Consider the following 25,834-nt stretch of genomic DNA (forward strand, 5'->3'; position numbering starts at 1 on the left):
ACATCTTTTCAGCGTTACACATGACCGCTACAGGATACTTTCTGAATCTACAGAGTACTCCAGGCAGAGCGTTTGTAAGATCTGGTCCTTTGAGTAGATGATCATTCAATGCAACACCATTGTACTTTGCTGAGCAATCAAATACTACTCTAATCTTATCTGGTTTCTTTGAGTGGAAAACACCTTGATGTGGGATGTACCACACTTCTCCTTCTTTAGATTGGTTATTAACTTTCTCTGCATGTCCTTCTTTGAGGATGTCTTCCATGAATTTCAAATAATCCTGCTTGAATTTGGGATCTCTTCCCATCTTTTTCTTCAAACATTTCAATCTTGCTAGGGCAAGATTTCTGTTATTTGGCAGATGAGGCCGTTCTCTAAAAGGTAAGGGCATTTCAAGATGACCTTGTTTATTCTGCTGAATACTTTAGAGTATGTACAAACTTCTTCTGTACAACTTCTTCTAGAGTATGTACGAACTTTATGTCTTCTTGGGATACACTCTTTTCTTTAGAACTTATGTCTGAAAAGTCGGATTCAAGGATCTTGATTACTTTCGTTGGACTTATAGTTGGTAACTCTTGGACAGATATTTGATGACACAATCCTGTCACCTGTCTTTTTTTTTTTTATTTAAAATTTTTATTCAGATCAGGCAGTAGAAAGAGATAACAAGATTTAAGGAAACACATACAATGATTGTCGGTTAACCCCTTAAGGACACAGCCTTATTTCACCTTAGGACCAGGCCATTTTTTGCAAATCTGACCAGTGTCACTTTAAGTGGTGATAACTTTAAAACGCTTTGACTTATCCAGGCCATTCTGAGATAGTTTTTTTGTCACATATTGTACTTCATGACACTGGTAAAATTAAGTCCCCCAAATTTTTTTTTTTGCATAAAAAATACCTAATTTACCAAAAATTTGCAAATTTCAAAATTTCAGTTTCTCTACTTCTGTAATACATAATAATACCCCTAAAAATTGTGATGACTTTACATTCCCCATATGTCTACTTCATGTTTGAATTATTTTGGGAATGATATTTTATTTTTTGGGGATGTTACAAGGCTTAGAAGTTTAGAAGCAAATCTTTAAATTTTTCAGAAATTGACAAAAACCCAATTTTTAGGGACCACTACAGCTCTGAAGTCACTTTGCGAGGCTTACATAATAGAAACCACCCCATTCTATAAACTACACCCCTCAAGGTGTTCAAAACTGATTTTACAAACTTCGTTAACCCTTTAGGTGTTGCACAAGAGTTATTGGCAAATGGGGATGAAATTTGAGAATTTAATTTTTTTTTGCCTAATTTTCAATTTTAACCCATTTTTTCCACTAACAAAGCAAGGGTTAACCCTTTAGGTGTTGCACAAGATTTAATGGAAAATAGAGATACAATTTTAAAATTTCACTTTTTTGGCAGATTTTCTATTTTAATATTTTTTTTCCAGTTACAAAGCAAGGGTTAACAGCCAAACCAAACTCAATATTGATGGCCCTGATTCTGTAGTTTACAGAAACACCCCATATGTGGTCGTAAACTGCTGTACGGGCACACGGCAGGGCGCAGAAGGAAAGGAATGCCATACAGTTTTTGGAAGGCAGATTTTGCTGGACTGTGTTTTTTTTTTACACCATGTCCCATTTGAAGCCCCCCTGATGCACCCCTGGAGTAGAAACTCCATAAAAGTGACCCCATCTAAGAAACTACACCCCTCAAGGTATTCAAAACTGATTTACAAACCTTGTTAACCCTTTAGGTGTTGCACAAGATTTAATGGAAAATAGAGATACAATTTCAAAATGCCTTTAGCACAGATCTGTTCAGCACCATGGACAGCAGGATGCATGAGAAGGCGTTCTGTTGCCATGGGAACCTTCCCCGTCTGCTCAGTAGTGGCCAGAACTGCGCAGACGGGGAAGGGTAAGGAGGGGGGCTGTCTGGGGGCTCTCTCCCTCTCCATCTGGGGGCTGCAAAGGCACAGCAGCCCCCCGATGGGAGAGGGAGGGAGCTCCCTGAGCTGTTAACCTTTTCCATACAGCGGTCCATACGGACCGCTGTATGGAAAGGGTTAAACGGCTGACATCGCATCACAGATCTCAGCCGTTTATACCAGGGTGTCAGCAATGTGCTGACACCCTGGTATACCCACTGTCCATCAACGATTATTCAAGGGGAGGCGGGTGGGGGATCGCGATCCCGCCTGCCGCACCGCCCGCCTCCCGCACCGCCCGCAACCCTCCCCCTGCACCTCCCACCGGGCTAAAATCACTCAGGGGTGCAGGGGGGGGGGGAGATAGAGATATTTTTTAGGAATCCTAAAGTTTCGGGGATCAGAAACTGCAGAAATCGCAGCAAACCGCAGGTCTGAATTGACCTGCGGTTTGCCACGATCGCTGACATGGAGGGGTCACGGGACCCCCCCGCGCATTTAGCCTAGGTGCCTGCTCAATAATTGGAGCAGGCACCGGGTTCCGATCACCGCCAGCATCACGGCAGTGATCGAAAATACACAGGGCGTACATGTACGCCCTGTGTCCTTAAGTACCAGGACACAAGGGCGTACCTGTACGCCCTATGTCCTTAAGGGGTTAAAGATACATGGCATGTACAATTCAGAGATGCAAGACAAAATATATTGCAGTTTAGACAAGATAGTGCCTAGATCCCTTTATTTATTTTTTTGACCCAACCCCACCTCCCCATCCCCACAAGAAAAGCGAGTTAAGATCCGGTACACCGTGTTAACAATGGTCTTTTACTAGAATATTAATATGAAGTCTTTGATAGTAGGAGAGACAATTAAGCCAGTCCATTTAGTTGCATATTGGTGTAATACCCAGATCTCCATTCCGCTGCCCTTGAATCCCCCCTCCTCCCAATTACCCCTCCCTAAACAACAAATTTAACAAATAGCACCACCGATAGTCCAAATATTTCTATTAGCACCACACTAACAGTTTGCCCAGTCTGCCGGCCAAGTGTGCTTTCATATACCAGGTAGTATCCACAAATGGTTTCATAACCTCTTGTATCTCATATGTGGTGAGTGAGTGCTCAATAAATGGTCTCCATTTATGAATAAAGGTCTGTGTGGCTCTTTCCTTACTACGTTCCGCATCCAGTCTATCCATATACATAAGTACTTTCATAGTGCCAATGACCTCATCCAGTGTAGGCACCTGGGGCTTTAGCCATTTTCTCAATATGCATTTCTTTGCCACAAGCAGCAGGACGTGTGGCCCTTTGGTGCACACTATGGGTGAGTCAGCCTTCCTCCTGATCCCTGGGGATGAACTGGAACACGCATTGTTGGGGTACATCTTTGACTTCAATCCCCCAGGTATCTTTGACGTATTTACATACTTGCTCCAAAAATAGTCTCAAGTTAGCACATCCCCAAATCCCATGTAAGAGATCAGCTTTGTACATGTCACACTTGGGGCAATGTCTCAGATAGTGCGCCGGCGCATTGTCATAAGATAAATTGTAGGCATAAGTTGCCCTATGAATTATTCTAAATTGGCTTTCTCTCCAATGTTCACAACTGATGGCAGTCCTTATTTTATCCATCCCTTCTCGTATTTTAAAGGTAAGTTTATCATCGGCTAACTGTTTCTCCCATTCTCTAAAGACCGTCTGCGCAACCCCGCCAACTTGATATTCATCAGTTTTCTATATAAAACAGAGATAGAATCCGTATTATTAGCCTGGCCCATCAGACCTGCAAATCTAGGCCGCCTCAGTGCCCAGTGATGTTGATTGGGCTGCGCAGAATGCCTTCACCTGTAAATACTGCAGGTATTGACGTAAGGGTATAGAGTATTTGGTCTGTACGTCTTCCCAAGACAGTAACTTCAGTCTGTCAGTGTCCAATAAGTTTCCTAGAGTCACCACACCTTTTTGACGCCATTCCTGGAACAGTTTATTAGTTCTCCCCTGAGGGAAATACGGGAGAGACCATAACGGCATATAGGCTGAGATGTAAATTGGAAGCCGATATAACTTCCTGACATGTTTCCACGTAGCTATTGTGTCCCTGAGTATGGAGGCATGCTTAGCTATCTCTGGGAGCAATGCAATTTTCGTATGCAATAGAGCGTGTAGATCAAGGGGCGCTACTAGTTCTTGCTCCAGTCCCCTATCAGCATAATTAGATGTTCCCCACACCTAGTCTCGAATATATCGAAAGAGCGCTGCCAAATTGTAGCCCCAAATGTCAGGTAATTGCAGGCCCACTTTAGAAGACAAAGTTTTTGTACGCAATACGGGGCCTCTTTTTCTTCCACAAAAATGCCACAAACGCTGTCTGTAACTTATGGATGTCCGTATGTTTCAATAGAAGCGGTACCGTCTGTAGTGGATATAAGAGCCTAGCAAAACTAGTCATTTTAATGAGGTTCGCCCTCCCTAATAATGTTAACGGGAGTTCCTGCCATCTTTGCAGTTCCTGAACAATTTTTGTTATCAACGGGTCATAATTTAACCTATACATCATAGCCGGACGCTTGCCGATTTTATATAGTACTTTATATAGTCACGCGCCACCGTAATCAAGTCACAGTCGTGTCTCATTCCCGGTCCACCTCCTATGTGCAACAGCTGGCATTTGGCCACATTGATCCTATAGCCCATGAACGTCCGCACTCTACTCAGGGAGTCTAACACTTTTGTCAGGTCCTTGGCAGGGTCTTTTAGGAACAACAACATATCGTCTGCAAAGCATGTCAATTTAATTTCCCTAGTCCCCACCTTTATTCCCTCATAAACCCCTGATCCAAGTAAGTGCAGTGCCAGTGGTTACAGTGCTATGTTGAACAAAAGCAGGGAAAGCGGGCACCCCTGTCTCGTTCCCTTTTGGAGTTGGAACGGGGTCGATAAAAACCCCGGAAGGCAGATTCTTGCCTGTGGGGCGGTATAAATCGCCTGGACGAACGCCCTAAAGGGGCCCTGGATCCCCATCCTATCTAGCACCAGACCTATCCATTGCCAATTAACGTTGTCGAAAGCTTTTTCGGCATCCAAAGCCAAAAGAGCCTCCCCTCCAGCCTCGTCCATCTGCCGCCTCCTGAGGAGCCAATCCTGGACCGCCAAGACTATTTCGAATATTAATTGTTGCTGAACGGCCTTTCACAAATCCAACTTGGTGTGGACTAATCAATTTGGGCATGATATTTGCTAGCCTATTCGCCATTATCTTCGCAAGGATCTTTAGATCCTGATTTATCAGAGAAATTGGCCTATAAGATCCCGGAAGCGTAGGGTCTTTATCCTGTTTAGGTAGCAATTTAATATGTGCCAGGTTGCCCGAAGGCATCACGGTCTGGGTTTGGATGATAGAATTAAACAACAGTAGTAGGCTAGGCACCACCGCTGAACCCAGCGATTTATAAAATTCCGCCAGGAATCCATCAGGCCCCGGGGCCTTCCCATTGTGTAAGGATTTTATGACCGATAAGATTTCCTGCTCCGTAATGGGAGCATTTAACGTTAACAGGTCAGGCTCCCCAACAGATGGCAGAGAGACTGAGTCCAAGAAAGTAGTCCCCTCCCGAATGTCACAAGGGTCCTGAGCATACAGTTGTTCATAGTAATCCCTAAAAATCTCCAATGTGACCTTCGGGTCACTGCTTAGCTCTCCATTCGCTGTCTTAAGTCGGGGGGGGGGTGGTAATTGGGGCCTCTTCCCCTGCGCAAGCCTGGCCAGTAATCTACCTGACTTATTCCCAAATTTAAAGAAATAGGCTGAAGAGTGATCTGCATGGATCCTCTCCAGTTTTTATGCATAGTGATCATAGTTATGTTTAGCCGTTACCCATTTGGACCTCTGTGGGGTTCTGCTGGAATGCAGTATAGAGTGACCTCAAGTTATTTGTAGCCTCTAAGAACTTGGAACGTGTTTCTTTTTTTTGAAGTCATGGTATAGGAAATAATATTTCCCCGTAGTACGGCCTTAGCTGTGTCCCAGAACAGGGACGGATTATCTTGGTGCTGTCCATTGGTGTCCTTATATTCCCACCACCATCCCAGTAGTTTAGATTGGAAAGTTTCGTCTGTGGCCAAATACCCCGACAAACGCCATAAGAAATCCTGGTCTTTCGGGCCATCTTCTCTCAGTCGCAATATCGCCGGCGAATGGTCGGAGATTTCCATCTCCCCTACCTCCACCCCTCACACCTTGGTGGTCAATAGGCTGGATCCCAAGAAATAGTCTATCCGGGACCAAGCACATTGCGAGTGAGAGAAGTGCGTATATTCCCGTTCCATGGGATTGTAGTGATGCCAGATATCTGTCAATTTAGTGGTTTATAGCATGGTAGGGAGCAGGGGCGATGCCTCCAACCTAGCTGCCATATCAGTCCTGGTTCGTTTTCTGTCCTCAGAGACCGAATGCACCGCATTAAAATCTCCACCCACCAGCACTAAGTTGTTGGTATCCTGCAAGATGAGCCTTTCTAGATTTCCAAAGAAAGGACCCGCCTGCGCATTCGGGGCGTACACATTGTAAATTGACATCTTCCCTGCAGGGGTCTCTATAGTCAGGATAACCAACCTCCCACTTTCATCAGTGTCTGTCGTCAATACTTTATATTGCAGCCTTTTATGCAACAGTATGAGTACTCCGGCCTTTTTCCCGTCCGACGGGGACCCTATCACTTCTCCCACCCATAACTTTTGCATTCTCACAAAATCTGTTGCCCCAAGATGCGTTTCCTGTAATAAAGCATTGTCTGCATGCAATTTTTTCAAATGACGTAAGACCATCAGCCTCTTATGAGGTTAGCGCAGACCTTTAACATTCCAGGTAATGATTTTGACCATTGTGGTAATATAATATTAATCCCTCACTCAAGTTTTCGTTTAGACTATCTGTGGCGCTATGAGTAAAGCTCCCTCCCTCCCCAACCGAAAGTGAGAAAAAACCTCCCCTAACCAACGGAGGTAACTACGAACTTATAAATTCCTGACTTCACCTTTTTCTCGTATTCACAGAGATTTCGCTATCTCTTATCCTCCCTCGCTCAGAATCCGCAGTAGTGATACAACATCTATCCGCTCTCCAGGAGAGACCTGTGCCCAGTACAAAAAGGGGTCCCCCTTTTAACCTTATCATTCCCCGGCTGAATACACTAACAGGCAATTTAAATAAGATTCCAAGTCAGTCATTGGGTTGCGGTTCACCAGAGCAATCCGCTGGTAACCAGCCCATGAGAGCCATGGAGATCAACGGTAACATGAATGAACGTTAGATACAACAAAAGAGAGAACTCACAACCGTAACCATTTTTACACATGGACTTGTATGGTCCCGGAGCAAGTGCCCCACACTTCAGTCTCTCTCGTAGCTTCGATCATCAAAGGTTCGATTCTATCGTCGACGTGGCGAACGGGGACCTTGGGAAGATGGTATATCTCGTTGCGCTGATGGTGGCCTCCTGCTTGCTGAGAGTGTGCCAGGCGATCACACAGCATCCCTGTGCAGTATTGATAGGTCCATACTGTTCACGGCATCCTCTGGCATTTCAAAGACCTCTGATGAGTCATCCTCTTTAAAAAATTTCAAAGTCGCCGGGTATAGTAGTGCAAATTTTCACTTCTTCCTCACAAGGGCTGAGCATATTTTTGAGAATGCCCTCCTCCGTCTTGATACCTCGGCACTATAGTCACCAAACAAAAGCACCTTGTAGCCTCTTACTTCCACTGGTTTTCCCCTCTTCTTAAAATGCCCCAAAATATCAGCCTTCTCAGCATAGTTCAGGTACTTGACTATCGTGGGGCGAGGTCTCATGGCTTGGTCTTTATTCTGCACGCCATTTTGGTAAATTCACGGTGGTCCCACACGGTGCACCCTCTCCACTGTGCAAGGGCTACGCATACCCAGCGATTTTGTTATATCCACGGCACATATCGATGCAAGTTGGTTGGATGGGATCGACTCTGGTAGGCCGATTATGTGCATGTTGCTGCGTCTGGATCTTTTTTCAAGGTCCTCTACTTTGTCTCGGAGCCCCGCGGTAGATTTGGAGGACTGCCTGTAGCTGTTTCTGGGAATGACCCAGGTCATTTTCAAGCGAGCTGATCTTTTGCTCCATATCTGAAATTCGTGACGAGTGTAGAGAAACATCCGCCTGTAGTTGCGCCAACGTGGTTTCCACAGTGGCCTCAAGTGCGGATTTAATATCCGGGGCCAGGAGCTTTGCTACTTCCACAGCCAATGCCTTGCAGCCAATCCCCAGCCCTTGCAGTATCTCAGGCTCATGGTTAGTAATGTCCGTGTCCACCACCGGTTCAATGGCCATCGAAGATTATGGGGGGCGTTGAGATGAAGATCGAGCTGAGCGCATGATGCGATCTGCCGCGCCCGCCATCTTGTCTTCCCCAACGTTGCGCTTTGTGTGCCTGCGATGTGCCGGGCTTCCTACACTTGCGCCACTTCTGGTCAGGAACTTCTCCATCCACTCCGGTGGAGATATGGAATAGGTGAGTGGGGTTTGCACCCCTCTGGAAGCTGCAGTGGCTATGTGATCGTCTCTCTGGTGCGGAGCTCTTGTCCCTTGCTGCCTCACATACGAGTGCCGGAACGGAAAGTCCTGTCACCTGTCTTGAGTTTGTGATCTGCTGTTTTCCTAGACCCATCCTAGATCAGTTTGAACAGCATAGGGTTTACCCTTTCCTCCTGTCATTATCTTTTGTGGTACCAAGGATTCAGGACAATCGTAGCCTATCAACAGTCCACCACCAAACTCTTTCAGCGGGGACATTTCATGAGATATGACAGATAGGTGCTCCCATTCATTGTCTGTTTCACAGGTAGGTATGCGATGTTGATCTAGAGGTATATCGTCTTTCGTATAAGCTGGAGGTAGATCTAATGTGCAGTTTGAATGAAGTCCTCTAACTCTCAGTCCTTTGACTGTTCACTAATGTGTCTCTCCCCGTCATTGTGGCGAGTTTGAGCATCATTGGTTCTGTAGCCACTTGTAATTTCTTGCAGATTTCTTGATCAATAAAGGTGAAGTCACTCTGGGCATCCAGTAGCGCATAGGCGTATACCTTCTTGTTCCTCCTTTTAGGATTTGAAATGCACACTGGTACAACCATCGATGTGCCATTGCTCTCTCCCTCCCTCACTCTGCAAGAGAATACTGATACTTTCTTTTCTTCCTCAGTATCTTTAGGTATTGAGGATTTATCTTTCTTTGGACATTCTTCATGTAGTGGTGTGGCTCTTTTCTTACACTCCTCGGTAACATGGCCTTTTCTTAGACAACCAAAACACAGTTGATTCTCAAGTGCAAATTTTTTATTTTCTTCTGGGGACTTCTTCTTCAATTGTTGGCACTTATGTATGGAGTGGTTTTCTCCACAGAACATACACTTGAAGTTTTGTCAGTTCTGTCATTCTACTGATCCCAGTAGTGACTTTGAACTTACTCTCGTAGGTATCTGGACCTTTAGCTGTTGTGTTGGTTGCATAGCTAGTCGCCCTTGCACGTCTTATCTCTCTTGCAGGCCTTTTTTCTAAGGATTTTAAGACATAAGAGGATGTTACTGGATTACATGCTATCTATGCTTCCTTATTAAAGAACTCAGAGAACGCTTTAAAACTTGGTGTAGTGTCCCACTAGGTAGGAGTGGGCACTACACAAGGGTCAATTGGGTAACGTGTTACTTCTGCTCACAAGGGACAGTGATATGGTATTTATCCATGCATTGTAATGTATTTTCAATGTGTTTTTACATGTATGGTTTCCCTGTTATATGCTTATCAGGCCTAGTTGGGTGTAATTTAACATTCCAGACACTAGAGGGAGATAGGGTGCCCCTAGTATAAATGTCCAGGCCCAGACAGGGAGGGGTTAGTTCATAGTCAGGAGTCCTGTGCCCAGGATATGCTGAGGGCCTCCTCCTGACATGCAGCTAGATAGTCCTGGTTCCTAGCTGCACCAGGAGGCTAGAAGGAGTACAGCCTGCTTGGAGACCGAGTGTATTCCAGGGGACTAGAGGAGTCAGCCTGAAGCTCCTGAGGCTAAGGATAGCTCAGTTGAGATACCCCAGTAGTAGGAAAGCACCTCCTGGGAGAAACCTGCAGCCACCTTTCCTATCCAGCAGTGGAGACAGCTAGGAAAAGAAGGTATTGTAACCTAGGCAAGTGCCAATACTGGAGGAAGGATTTTATACCAAGGATTTAAGCCAGCAATTAGGCATCCGGGCCTTGGGATCCAGCCAGCTAGAATAGCTGTGGGGATAGAGCAGCGTTGCACTGCAAAGCATTAACTATATACCCTCAAGTATCTTGCAAGATTGAAACCTGCTGTGACATAAACCTGCTGTGCATTTGGAACTGTAAAGGACTGCATTATCTTCTGTAACTACATGTACAAAGTTGGACTGTTTTCATCAAGTAAAGCAACGTTTGGTTCACCAACTGTGTACTCATTTAATCCTCCTGCAAACCGGTGTGCCACCGTCACAGGCACTGGCGTCACGATCCTTAAAGGGACCTTACCTAAGGCACTCAAAACACCTACAACAACCAGGGCACCTCACACACCATCAGGCCTGGTCCCTATCTACAGAGTGTACCCCAGAGGAACTAGTGTCTACCTCTCCTTCACTGTTGCATGCCTGCCCAGGGTTCTCTTCAGAAAAGTGAGTAACCCTCGATTGCCCATACCGTGACCTCACTGTCGCTATACCCTGCAGGTCTGGCGTGTTGCATTGGGAAGTTCTTGACTAGATCTAACTGTTCAGTCACATAGCGATTCCATCTAGAAGCCACTTCTTCAGGTAGCTTAGTTAGCATCCTGTGGTTTTCTAGATAGTCGTTCAGTACTTCTAGTCCTTGAACGTGTGGGATGGCATTGCTGCATGCTTGCAGGAAGTCATCGTACTCTTGATTGTTGGTTAGGAGTCAGGGTCAGGTTAGGGACGCGATAGGAGGTGACCTGCTCCCTAATTCTGTCGTCCTGGACGAGCAGCCAATAACATCTTCTGGCATCGCACGGCTGAGGGTTTTCCCCATCCTCAGCCGTGACAGTATGACCACAAGGGTGGCCCTCACTGGCAGATGGAAAATAAGAAGGAGGACAACTCCAGCTTACATAGCTGAAGTACCCCTCAGACTTCTGAATCACAGCAGAAGCTATATAGGCCCAAGTAGCCACACCCACACTCAGACACACCCAGTGCGCACACACTAGGAAGAAAGTTAACCCTTCCAACACCAGGGAAGGGAAGACAGCAACTTAAAGGGGAATACACACACAATAAACCCCGTGCACATCAGACAAGGAAAGTGCACACATATAAACACACATTGCAAAGTGCAACCGCATGCACAACATAGCAAGCTGCCTCGCAACAGCTCAGGCTGCTATGCTGCCACATAAATAATGTTGCCAGCGGCAACCACAGGTGAGGCAACATACTACAGCCCTCACCTGTGATTGACAACCAGACCTAGACCGCAGGCAACGGCATGCGATTACAGGAGTCACGACCATGACCATGGTCGTGACACAACTCAACTTTGGTTTCATCTGTCCACAGAATATTTTGCTAGAACTGCTGTGGAACATCCAGGTGCTCTTGTGCAAACTGTAAACGTGCAGCAATGTTTTTTTTGGACAGCAGTGGCTATCCTCCCATGAAATCCATTCTTGTTTAGAGTTTTACATATCGTAGATTCACTAACAGGGATGTTAGCATATGCCAGAGACTTTTGTAAGTCTTTAGCTGACACTCTAGGATTCTTCTTCACCTCATTGAGCAGTCTGCGCTGTGCTCTTGCAGTCATCTTTACAGGACGGCCACTCCTAGGGAGAGTAGCAGTAGTACTGAACTTTCTCCATTTATAGACAATTTGTCTTACCGTGGACTGATGAACAGCAAGGCTTTTGGAGATACTTTTATAACCCTTTCCAGCTTTATGCAAGTCAACAATTCTTAATCATAGGTCTTCTGAGAGCTCTTTTGTGCAAGGCATCATTCACGTCAGGCAATGCTTCTTGTGAAAAGCAAACCCAGAACTGGTGTGTGTTTTTTATAGGGCAGGGCAGCTGTAACCAACACCTCCAATCTCATCTCATTGATCGGACTCCAGTTGGATGACACCTCACTCCAATTAGCTCCTGAAGATGGCATTAGTCTAGGGGTTCACATACTTTTTCCACCTGCACTGTGAATATTTACATGGTGTGTTCAATAAAAACATGGTAACATTTAATTCTTTGTGTGTTATTAGTTTAAGCAGACTGTGATTGTCTATTGTTGTGACTTAGATAAAGATCAGATCACATTTTATGACCAATTTGTGCAGAAATCCATATCATTCCAAAGGGTTCACATACTTTTTCTTGCAACTGTATAAGGCTATACTAGCAACCTAGGACAGGTCTTAGCTGGCCAGCTACAGGTCCTCCCTGCCTTCATCTCCACTGCATACTGCTTGGTCTGTCGGGGTCATCTACGTTGTTTTCGTCGTCACCCTTAAGCTCTTCATGCTCCTCTCCTGTCACTTGGACAGATAAACCACCTAGTTGTGTATAAAATTCCTGGGAGTTCGTCTTCTTTCTCTGCCAGTTCATCCTCCTCATTGGCGAGGAGACAGCCAGTGTCCGATTTCTTTATTGGGTGTTTATCTTTATCTTAATTTACGCCACTTTTCTGGCGCAAATGAAGCCAGAAACCTACAGCTACAGCAGCTCTGAGCTGTCAGAGATTTCCCTTTAGGCACACAGACTGGTAGAGGTTGCGCCTAATTTATGATGAGGTGTGCGCCTGATCATAAATTAAAAGTATCCTTCACCAGTCCAGGGGTTATCAAGACCGGCACAGAAACATAAATCCCCCATATGTGCTGGAAGAGGGCCCCTCCCCCAACCCATATCCAACACAGCTTCATTAGTACTCGCGGCATTGGATCTGTGATATTGAACAAGGCAAAGACCTAATGCTACAAACACTCCCTGTGAGTCTTGTGCTGGGATATAAAAACAGGGTGCGGAACACAGATTGCAATTATGCTGGAGGAGTCAAAATGCACTCAAAAACATAATTTGACTTATATAATGCAGTAAGGTTGACTGCTTGTGTTATTTTTTTTGTGTAACTGGAAAACCCCCTAACCTGCCTAGCGGTATCCCCGAGCGTGACTCGGGGTTAATTTTCGCTGCCAGAAGCGGTAACCCCGAGTCACGCTCGGGGTACATTGCAGAGGGAGCAGCGGGTGTCCTTACCTAATCCCGGCGATCCAGCGATGTTCCCCGCTGTGATCGCCGGTGAGAGCCCCGGCGGATGTCTCATCTCTCTTCCTGGTTCCGTCTCTGTGAGCCGCAGCGCCTCACAGAGGCGGAACTGGGCGGGAGATTCAAAAAAGATACATTGTATAAAAGTCAAACACACACATAAAGTTAGGTGATACAGTGGAATCCTGTCAGATTACACTGTATCACCTCAGATTTGACAGATTTGACATCTGATCATTCTACACTGCCCTGGCTGCCCTTTTAGCTGTTTTTTCTAAGCAAAAAAAAAATATAAAAAAAAAATATATTTTTTACCATGGCATCAAAGCGTCACTTTAGCATCACCAAAGCGGGTTTGGATCAGATAAGTGACAGCGACAGCGACACAGAGCCCCTCGAAGAATTGAGCGACAGCGATAGCGATTCGTGGAAAGATTGCACTTGAGCTCAGTGAGGTGCGCACTTGGTGCCCTATTGATTGCGGTATGGATGCAGTACCACCACCAAGATTCTCGTTTACAGGATCGCCTGGGATGAAGGTAGACATTGATCACAATGATCCTTTGGCATACCTAAAATTATTTCTGACGGATGACGTCATTGAAAAGATTGTCACAGAGACAAACCGCTACAAAGAGCAGCAATCCACTACTCTGCACAGCAAGTTTTCCAGAACCAGAAAATGGGAACCGGTGAGTAAGGAGGACATATGGAAATAAAATCCGAAAGGAAACCAGGTTCCATTGCCCTGATTGTGATGTTGGTCCATGTGCAGTCCCATGTTTCAAAATTTACCACACCCAGGATGTTTACTGAATTTTCTTTTGTTTGACAAATTTCATTATTTATTACATTACTGAATAAAATTATATCATTTATTAGATTATAACTCATGATTTTATTTTTTCGAACTTTATCACATCTGAGAGGTCTACTAGAGTCTTTGGTCAGGTTTAAGTAAGTAATTACTAAGAATTGCAGGCCTACAATACATAACACCAAATTTCCATGCAAAAAAATGGTACCGCTTTTGGAACAAAATTCCTGACATAATCATACCGCCAGGGAGGTTAAAGGGAACCTGTCACCGGGATTTTGTGTATAGAGCTGAGGACATGGGCTGCTAGATGGCCGCTAGCACATCTGCAATACCCAGTCCCCATAGCTCTGTGTGCTTTTATTGTGTAAACAAAATGATTTAATACATATGCAAATTAACATTAGAGTCATATCTTACTTGTGTGACCAGAGAAGAGTCATATTTTCAAGCTCTGACTCCTCTCAGGTTAGTTTGCATATGTATCAAATCGGGAAAAATTATTTGTGGGGAGAAACTGCCAAGATTTTTGGAGGTTTGATATTGCGGTGTTCACTGTGTGCTAAAAATGACATGCTTTCCTTATTCTACAGGACGATACAATTATGGCAATACCAAATTTGTATAGTTTTTATTTTGTATTACTACTTAAAAACCTTTGAAAAAATAAAACCTTTCTTTCTATCGCCATTTTCTGACAGCCATAACTTTTTTTTATATTTTTTTTTAAGAGCTGTATGAGGGCTTATTTTTTGCAGGATCATTAATAGTAATATTTATTGGTACTAGCGATGAGCGAACTTATATTTTGAAGTTCAAGTTCGTGTTCGGGTATATGCTAAATTGCTTCATGGATTCAGTTACCAAGGACAATAGCGCAATTCCATGACGTTATGCAGGAGAGGACTCCAGCATAACGAAAACCGGACGGATCCGTTACGTTGGCCATAGACTTTTTGACAGAATCAATAATGGAATGCCTCTAAAGGCATTCCGTTGTGCATTCCGTCATGGAATTGCGTTATGGTCCGTGGTAACGGAATCCATAATGCAATTCCACATATACCCCAACCTGAACACGAACTTCAAAATATGAAGTTCGCTCATCCCTAATTGGTACCATTTTTGGGGTACCTATGACTTTTGAATCACTGTTAGGGCTCGTTCACACGAACGTGTGATGCCCGTTGCCATATTGCGGAGCGCATTTGCGGATCCGCAATACATGGGCACCGTTCCGTGGCCATTCCGCATCACGGATGCAGACCTATTCATTTCAATGGGTCCGCAAATGCAGAGATGTGGAACGGAAGAATGGAACTGAACACTACGGAACACTACAGAGTGCTTTCTGGGGTTCCGTGCTTCCGCACTGCAAAAAGATAGAACTTTCTCTATCTTTTTCCGGAACGGAAGGCTAGTGGACCCATTCAAGTGAATGGGTCTGTGATCTCCATGCGCCTGCCCCACGGATGGTGCCCGTGCATTGCGGACCACAATTTGCGGTCCACAGCACGGGCTTCACACGTTTGTGTGAACAAGCCCTTATTTAATTTTTTTGTGGTGGACAAGGTGACAAAAAAATGGGGAATGCACGTTAGTTTGAGCATTTTTGGACATGGCTGTACCTGTTATGTTTATTTTTTTTATCGTTTATTTTTATATGCAAAATTGGGAAAGGAGGGGACTTGAATTTTTATTTTAATGTTTTTTTTTTTTTTTTTATACAAAAACCTTTAACCCCCATAGAGGGCTAGAACCTGGGATCTTCTGATTGCTTGTCCCATAGACCATATTTCTTATACTGGATACTGTTGCATGGAATAGCGTGTTTTTAAAAACGCACCTTTTTTGTCAACAATTTTTTATTAGGTGCAAAAATAGAGCAGTCAGATGTTTCATGGGGAATTATAAAACACCATTAAATAAACACAGCTTTTTTTTGTAGTGGCATTTTAAGATGGTTTCCTGATATTTTTCTGTTCCTTGGCATTTTTTCAAATTGCAGCACACTCTGGGTATGTCATTTTTCCGGCATCTTTTCCATAGACTTTTCTATAGGAAGAAAATTTAATCGAAAAAAGGTCTAACAACTTTGGTGTGCACTGCAGCTTATAATGTTCATGTTTAAAGGGGTTGTCCAGGTTCAGAGCTGAACCCGGACATCCCTCCATTTTCCCCAGGCAGCCCCCCTGACATGAGCATCGGAGCAGTTCATGCTCCGATGCTCTCCTTTGCCCTGCGCTAAATTGCACAGGGCAAAGGCATTTTTCTGAGTTCCGGTGACGTACCGGGGTTCTCTATGGGGCTGACAGGAACCCCGGTGACGTCACCGGCACTGATGGGCGGGATTTGGCTCTGCCCTAGCCAGTAAAACGGCTAGGGCAGAGCTAAAGCCCGCCCCTCAGAGCCGGTGACGTCACCGAACACACTGCTGGGCGGAAGTTACCGCCCGGCAGTGTGTTATTGTTTAAGAGCCTGTGCCCTGCGCGATCTAGCGCAGGGCACTGGAGCGCATCGGAGCATGAGATGCTCCGATGCTAGGCTCAGGGGGGCTGCCGGGGTGAAAATAAGGGTATGTCCGGGTTCAGCTCTGAACCCGGACAACCCCTTTAAGTTGTGAGGGCCCATTTAAAAGTTTGCTAAGGGGCCCAGTCTTTTTTAGTTGTGCCACTGAATGCAGGTCAATCTACGCTGCAGATTATTTTTTATTGCAGCCCATAGATATGATTTCTTCAAATTGCAAAAAAAAAAACTATGGATTTCCCACAGTGAAGTCTAATATAAAATACATTTTGCATACACTGAAGGATGTGGTGGTGCATACACTTACGGCTACATGCAGAAAAAACGTCAACATACTATCAATTTTTCGTGCCCATTTTACAACCATTTGTGCATCCATTTTCTGGCCGTCTGTCTGTTTTTAATGGCAGTTTGCATCAATTTTTCATAGCTGCTAAAAATGACCATGAAAAACTGATGAATTTGATATATATATATATTTTTTTTTTATTAGGATCCCACCCCCTGCAGTGCCCTCAGTACACATAATGTACTCCGCAATGGCCCCCAGCAGTAATAATGCCCCACATAGTGGCTCCCATCTGTAATAATGTCCCCATAGTGGCCCCAGATGTAATTTTATGTTTTAGCAAAAAAAAAAAAAAAAATTGGTCACCTTATCCACTTGCATGCGCAGAGGCAGTTGCTCCTCTCTTTATTGAAAAGGACCTACGCTCAGCCTGATGACGGGACTGCGCACTCCTAGCATGAGCCTGTGGTGACGTCATCACGCTGAGCGCAGGCCCTTTGGCAGGTCCTTTTCAATAAAGACAGGAACGACTTGCGCATGCAAGTGGATGACGTTTTTTTTTAACCCATAAAAGGCCACATTGTCTTAGTGTACCAGTTTTTAATAGCCGTTAGACGGGTGCACTCCAGTCTAAGAGGCTGTTAAAAACTGTCTGGGCCATGAAATAGGACATGTTAAATTTTTTTTGAAGGCCACTGTTCACTGGCGGTTAAAAAAACGACCATGTGTATAGCCCCACGGACTTTAACTGGTGCTAAAAATGCCTGTGTGATGGCCATTTTTCACTATTGTGTGCACGTAGCCTTATTACTGTTGATGACACAAATGTTAAAGGCAAGGCATTTGTATATTCCTTTTTGGCTAGTATTCTCCTACCTTGAGGGCTAGCAGGTGGTTCACTTGTGTAATGTTCTCCAGCAGGTAATCTTTGCAGATTGACACGTACATACAGGCGGGGCTCTGTCTCTGGGGTTTTTTCTATTTCAGAAGTGTTTGAACCTGTTGCTTCATCAGTGACATTGACATCTGTACGTCCAATCACTGCATCTCCTGCTCTTGTTCCATTATTCTGAAAGAAAATCCAGCATTCTATGAAAGTCTTAGATCAAGGGTACGGCCACACAGTCAGGTTTCCTGATGAAGTTTTGGAAGCCAAAATCAGGAGTGAATTAAAAAAAGAGGAGAAGTCGTATCTGACTATTACACTTTCTCACATTTTATGCTTTATCATTATCTGCTTCTGATTATGCTTCCTTAAAGGGGTTTTGCTACTTCAGCAAATAGCATTTATTTTGCAGAGAAAGTTTCCATGGTTACGACCACCCTGCAGTCCAGCAGCATGGCCGTGCTTGTACACTATAGAAAATAGCACCAGCCTACGTGAGCTCCCACTGTCCGGCCACCAGTGTGCAATCACGACCACCACTGCTGGATTACAGGGTGGTTGTAACCATGAAATCGAGCAGTGTATAAGGTGATGGAAAAATGAATCCAGCCAGGAAAGCAATATGGATAATCACCATACATTACTAAGGGCCTTGTAATAACTTTGACTACATGATAAATGGATGCGGACAGCACACATATAACATTTGTGTGCTGTCCACATTTTTTTTGCGGCCCCATAAAAATGAATGGGTCCGCATTTGATCTGTAAAAAATGCAAACCGAAAATACATTTGTGTGCATGAGGCCTAAGTGTGTATACATACTGTATGTACATAGCTCTTAGTCACTGATAGTTAACCGAGGGCAGGCTTAACGGGCTGTCTAACTTTATTAAATGTCCATTTGACAGCAACTGTGCTTGGTACTGGGTTCAGCGTATTGCGAATCGGACAGACAGATTGCTGGATGGGGCTGGGAAAGACCCGGTGGTCATGGTACACACTGGTACCAATGACAAAGTCAGGGGGAGATGGAAGGTCACATACTCCACTCATTTGATACATTTTATTGCGATCGTCTGTTCTGATTTTGGTCGTTTTGTCTGCTTTTCCCCTAATTTGGTGCCAGTATGATCAGAGATAATACTGAGGCAAAATTGACTCAGAGTTAGTCATCTGGTGGCAATTAAAGGGGTTCTCTGGGAATTAAGAAAATGAAAATACTAACATATTACTTCATTATAAATATATTCCAAAATACCTTACATTAGTTATAATGGCTCGTTTTGTCTAGGAAGCAATCATTAGGAGAAACAAAATGGCAGCTGTCCTATTAGTATACACAAAACCTGTCCTAGTCACACAGGAGGACAAGTTACTTCACAACACTGAGGTAAAGAGCTGCCTCATCCTCTTCTCTCTACTACAGATGATAAGATCTTTAGCTGAATCTCTGTAGGAATGGAGTTCATGAGCAGATGTGGCTAATAAGCAGCAGCACTTGTATGCAGTTTCCATTACCACAGTCTGTCCTCTCTGTACTTCATGTCTCCTGATGAACTCCATTCCCACAAAGATTCAGCTAAATATCATATTAAACTGTGGTCAGGATCATAATCCCTGACAGTCAGAGCAGAGAGAAGAATGAGGCAGCTCTTTCACTCAGTGTTGTGAAGTAACTTGTCCTGCTGTGTGATTAGTGTGTACTAACAGGAAGGCGGCCATTTTATTTGTCCTAATGATTGCTCCCTAGACAAAACAAGCCATTATAACTAATGAGAGGTATTTAAGAATATATTTATAATAAAGTAATATTTGCGTAATTTTATTTTCTTAATTCCCGGAGAACCCCTTTAAGTGAACATGGCACTTATTCAGGGTGCGGGTTTCTTGGCATGTTTGGGCTTTTGTCGGAGTACTCCTTAGGCACAGGCTGTTTGAAGGTCATAGCAGCAACCTACTCCTAGGGTTGCTGTAATGGGGTTCATCTGAATGAACTGGGGTTCATCTGGACGACGTTGACTTGGATATATTTTTGTCTGTTATTCAGGATGCAGTTGAGAGGTTATTGTTTCTTTTGTTGAGTGGGGGTTAGACCGAGATGTAGTGGGTACACTTTGTTCCTGTGGTGGTTAGGATGATATTGTCCCGATCATTTTGTGATGTCACCCAGAAAATAGTGGACCACATGTTCAAGGCAACTGCGATGTTATGGCATTCAGGGGGTGATGTATGTAATATTAATGGTTCAATGCTGCTGACAAGGTTCCCTAACTGATTGGATATTATTAATAAAGCTGTGGCCGACCTTTTACCCACATATTGTTTCCTGGTGTCCAATTATTTATTTATTTATGGTACATATCTAACTGTTTACATATAATCAGGAAGGGATGCATCTTGATATCTCACCAGTCTATAGCTTACCTGATGAATAAGAGTTTTTGACTTTCGAGAATCCTTTAAGGCAGTACGGGGAGGTGAAATCCTTCTCCTGGTCTGCATGCCTTCTCCCTGTGGATTGGTGGAAGATCACGTGTTAGGCTTATTTTTACATTAGCATTTAGCTTTTTGTTTTTCTGATCCGTCAAAGGAACAGAAAAATAAATATAAAAGAAAAAAAAAAAAAGGGATCCATTATTTTAACCCTTAGAATACTGGAAGTTTTTTTGTTTTTGCTTTTTCATTTTTCTTCCCTGTCTTCCTGGAACTATAACTTATTTATTTTTCTGTTCACATATCCATATAAAGGTTTGTTTTTTGCAGGACAAGTTGTACTTTCTATTGCCACCATTTATTATGGCATACCATGTAATGGGAAGCGAGAAAAGAGCTAAATGGGGTGGAATTGGAAAAAACGCAATTCCTCCAGAATTTTACAGGTTTTGTCCCTACGGCATTCCTTTTGCGGCAAAACTGAGCCCTTCATTCTCTGGGTCAGTACGATTACAACTATACCACATATGTATAGTGTCGCCAAATAATCCGGTAATAATTGGGTGGCACATATGTATAGGTTTAATATGTCAAAATACTGAAAAAAATACATTAAAACTTAAAATAAAAAATGATTTTTTTTACATTACCATATTCTGACCTCAATGTCTAGAGATGAGTGAATTTTCCCCCCAAAAAAATCAATTCGATCTGAATTTATTTGTGATGAAGCGTGTTAAAAATCAGCTATTTCCTGGCTGCAGAGAGCCTGTATATCGGTGTACAACACTGTGCATTGCGGAAACATGCAAAGGTAGTTCACTGTGGTAGAAAACCAGTTATTGTGCATCATTATGACAGGCAATTGACAGGCGTCACTCTTAGCACCAGTTCACACTTCACTTATTTGGTCAGTTATGGGGCCACAACTGACCAAATAACTCAAGTGTGAACTCAGCCTTACAGGTTAATGTTAGCGTCAGGTTTAAAGAACCGTGCAGAGGCCAAAGATTCTACTATAGAGTGAAAGAGCACACTCTTTTTACCCCGTTGTCAGCTGATTCAACATAGATTTCTACAGGACCTGTTCAGTTACACGCTGAGACAAGTAGTGTCCCCCTGACAGAGTGGAAAGGGTGTCAGTAGTAAGTTTGGGTTGATGTCACTCTTTATTTTTACCTGCTTCTGACCTGTCAGAAGAACAAGCCTCAAAAAATGGATCCTGTGTTTTGAGCATCCGTCTTCACACGGTCAGCATTTTGTCAGTAATCCATCAGTATTGTTAAGGTAAAAAAAACAGGAGAGGGTCCAAAACAGAGATGAAATGTGATGGGAATATTTGCATATCTTCTGTGTTATTTACCCACTCCTGCTTTTGGCTTCGAAATCATGAGCATATCCTGATGCAAAATAGGGACTGTGTGACAGAGGCTTTGTGTATGCTTCAAAGACAGGATCTGTTGTGTTTTAAATTTTTCCAACCTTCTGACAGATCAGAAGAAGGGTAAAATAAATGGTGCTGTAGCCGATCACACATGGGAGCCGAGTGAAGAGGGGGCTTCATCATCATCAGGGGATGAGGGTAGCAGCTTGCGCGTGACGCAGTGCCTAATAATATGGCTGTCACTACACAAGCAACTCATTATGCCTCTGGCCATTTGCACAAGGGACTTGGAGGGACTCCCTGCTTCCATCTCCACTGTATACTACCACGGTGTGTCTGGGTCATCTGCCCTCTAATTCCTCCTGCTCCTCTCCTGTCACTTGTGCAGACAAAAACCCATTTCTGTATACATTGCCTTTGCGTGAATATCCTCCTCCTCCAGCCAGATTTTTCAGCATCTGCTCCAGGACGTAAAGGAATTAAATTACGTTGTCCTGGTGACTGACAAATAAAATGGCCCCCTCAAAGGGCCTGAGCAAACGGCAGTTTTCATGCATGATTTGCCACTGGCTTATGTCAGTTACACAGGGGAGTGCTCCTGTCTGCCCTGCATCATCAAGAAATCGTTTACGGCCTTCCTCTGCTCAAATAGTCGGTCCAACAGGTGGAGGGTGGAGTTACAACAGGTGGAAACATTGCATATCAGGCGATGTTGTGGAACATTATTCTGCCTTTGCAGCTCAAGGAAGGTGTGTTTTGCAGTGTAAGAGTGGCTGAAGTGAATGCACAGTTTCTTGGCCATTTTCAGGATATGAATAAATAGTAGTGGGGCACTCTCTATAGTAATGGGATCTTTATTGATAACCGAATAAAATTTTGACAATAAATAATTGATTGGTTCGAAGGTCAAGGGTATAATATAGTTCAAATGGAATGACAGCAATAAATAACAATGTTAATATACTAAGAATAAACTCTAATTTTCAGGATGTCTTGCAGTTGGGTGGAAGACTTCAGGAACCGCTTTACAAGACGTGTGCCATGCAGGGCGCATGGGTCAGCCCTCCTTGACGCAGCACTGACACGATGTTCTTCCCGTTGTTGAGTAGAATGCCAGGATTCTCATTTCCTCTTGAAGGACATGGAGCAGTTCCTCCCCGATGTGACTCTGTTCGCTCAGGCACCGCTGTGCTCTGCATAGGTGGTATGCTGGAGGACTTCTCCGAATTGTGCCTGCAGGAGGCTGAGGACAAGGTTGAGGATGAGGAGGACATTGGTGCAGGATCCGCAGCTTGATAAAATGGAGGTGGCAGTGCCGTCACCTGGCCAAGTTTCTGGTATGGCTGGGCAGGAACCACATTTACTAAGTGGGATGTAAAAGAGATATATTGTCCTTGACCGTAGTTACAGCTCCACACGTCGGCACTGCCATAAACTTTAGCTCCTTTCTGCTGAGTTGGCGGAGCCTTGATTACTAGAGAAGGGGTGCAGGCCACTGGGAGAGCTGCATCAGGCTGTACCACTACATTAGCACCACAGTTTTCCCAGGCCACTTTATGGTGACGCTGTATGTGTTGATGCAGGGCATTGGTGCCATCATTGGCACCCTGGTCATGCTCCACCTTCTGCCCACAGATTCTACAAACGGCCACACTGACATCTGCAGCGACTTGATGAAAAATTACCATACTGGTGAGTATGGCATTTTCCCCCCCACCACTCCTTCCTGACTGTCTGCAGACTGTGCTTCCGTGAACCCGTGCACCGCTATTTCTTTCCAGACAGGTAAGCTCCTGAGTAGCAGACGGTCTGTCCGGGCACATTTGGCTCCAGACCTCACAATGCTGCAACCCTGCTGACTCGCAGTCACGCTACCACCCTGCTGGCTCAGCCACTGCCTCAAGCGCAAGCTGCCACCCTCATCCCCTGATGATGATAAAGCCCCCTCTTCACCCAGCTCCCATGTGCCATTGGCTACATCATTATCCGCTACTGTCTGCACGTCACTGATGTCACCCTCACCAGTCTCATGGCCGCATGCCTAACCACTCGCAAAACCTGCTTCCACGCGACTCTCATCATTGCTACTTGCCCGCCTACCAGAGGAAGAAGCGGATCTCTCCTCCACATCTTGGCTGGGCAGTAGCTGCTGACTGTCCTCAATAAGCTTGTCCTCACTGAAAAGCCGAGCCGACAGCATACAATACTGCCCGAGCAGAAGGAACAGAAAATGAGAGGCAAGTTCAGGACAGATGGGGCACAGAGCTTGTTTCTGGGCCATGCCAACTAAGCATGATGTCAGAGAAACCCACTGACTCCTGGCTGGGGGGGTCTGATGTCAGTTGAGATGATATCGAAGACCAAGTCAACCATTCAAGGACAGCTGGGTTGCTGGTCAAAACACGACCGTTGGATGACACTGGCAGCTCTGGCCTGTCGCTGCAACTACTACTACCATCCCTCCCCCTATTTCTGGTGCTACTTCTGCCAGCTTCAGAAACATTTTGGCCACTACCCGTTACCTTAGAAGGGCCTGGCACCTATCTGTCGGACATTATGTACTGTAACAGTCACTGTAAGTGTAAAATAGCAGTAGTGTCAGGGCGCAATTTCTTCCCCGAAACAAGGATGAACAAATGTACTAGTGGATAACAGAATGTGAATACCTCAAAATGTGTAGTATCTGGCCTCAATTAGAAAATTAGAGATTAAAGGATTGAATTATATGAAAAAGAATGTGAACACCCTAAAATTTGTAGTATCAGGCCGCAATTTCGCCCCAATTACACAATTAAGTTTTAACGGATTTACTTATGTATAAAACAATGTAAACACCCTAAAATCTCTAGTATAAGGCTGCAATTTCACCCTAGAATTAAGGATGAATGGATGTACTTATATATAAAAGAACGTGAACACCCCAAAATGTGTAGTATCTGACTGCAATTTCAACCTAATTACACAATGAAGGAGGATTAAATTATGTATAAAAGAACATGAACACCCTAAAATCTGTAGTATCAAGCTGCAATTTCACCCTAATTACACAATCAAGCATTAACAGATTTAATTATATATAAAAGAATGTGAACACCCCAAACTCAGTAGTATCAGGCTGCAATTTCACCCCAATTACACAATCAAGGATTAATTGATTTAATTATATATACAAGAATGTGAACCCCCAACATCTGTAGTATCAGACTGCAATTTCACCCCAATAACAGAATCAAGGATTAATGGAATTACTTATGTATGAAAGAATGTAAACAACCTAAAATTAGAAGTAATAGAACACTTTTTAACCCCAATTAGTGCAGCAAGCTGTAACAGAATAGCTCCTATTAGCCAAGCTTTACACTGTTCAATTGACCCCTGCTCTCTACCTATAGTGTGGATAAAGCCTCCCTATTATATCCCTATACAATCATTTAACTGTCCCTGAATTCCTCAAAAGTAATATTTTGTAAATAAAGTGTTTACTAATCACTGTCCCTAGCGCCTGTCACTTCTCTCCTTGCACTAATTTCACTGGAAAATGGCGGAAATGGAGCAGGAAGAAACTTTTTATAGGGCTGTAACATCACAGGGGCTGGCTATCTGCTGATTAGCTGGCTGCACGGCATTATGGATGACCCATCATTCCCGGGTTTCTTACTTCCTCTTTCTAGCATGCGCAGCAGTCATTTTAGAAAAAATATGATGATGCAGTGATTTATATTATTTTTATATTATTTTACTTTTTTTTAGCCTCCTTAGGAGGCTATAATCTCCAATACTTAGTTTTTTATTGAATATTTCTATACTCACACAGGGAATATAGAAAACCTTAGATTGCTGATTTCTTATGTTGGCCTGCCAACATAGACATTGCAGCTCTAATACGCTGGGTCTCTTCAGTGAGACCCAGCCTACTAGAATTAATTATCAGTGCTTGGGAATGCCGGTATTAACACGGAAGCACGCGCATCCGTTTTTTTCACCGTTTAGATGCAGTGATCACACTTGATCATGGCAGGTAAAGGTTCTAATGTCTGTGACCCGACATTATTGCGCCGGTAGCAAAAGGGTTAAGCATGAGTCTAGCTCAGTTAGCATCAGTTTGCACTAAAAATAACTGATCCGTCTTTTTTGAGCATCAGTTCTGATGAGATTGCATCAGATCACTTCAGTCACTGATCAGTTATTTTTGACGGGAGAAAAAGTACTGCATGCAGATGGGTAAACTTTAATGCC

General features: G+C 44.0%; 1 protein-coding gene across 1 annotated transcript in view; it reads right to left on the bottom strand.

Annotated features, from left to right (window-relative positions):
- The window catches only part of LOC122932489, a 211,943-nt gene that overhangs the window by 52,867 nt on the left and 133,242 nt on the right, over positions 1-25,834 (bottom strand). Inside the window, exons 8-9 of the mRNA XM_044286923.1 lie at positions 20,206-20,292; positions 17,768-17,960 (exon numbers count right to left, since the gene is read on the bottom strand). Coding sequence (XP_044142858.1) covers positions 17,768-17,960; positions 20,206-20,292 — 280 coding nt within the window. The remainder of the gene's footprint in view (positions 1-17,767; positions 17,961-20,205; positions 20,293-25,834) is intronic.

Source organism: Bufo gargarizans, chromosome 3 (assembly GCF_014858855.1).
Source record: "Bufo gargarizans isolate SCDJY-AF-19 chromosome 3, ASM1485885v1, whole genome shotgun sequence".
NCBI classification, from domain to species: Eukaryota; Metazoa; Chordata; class Amphibia; order Anura; family Bufonidae; genus Bufo; species Bufo gargarizans.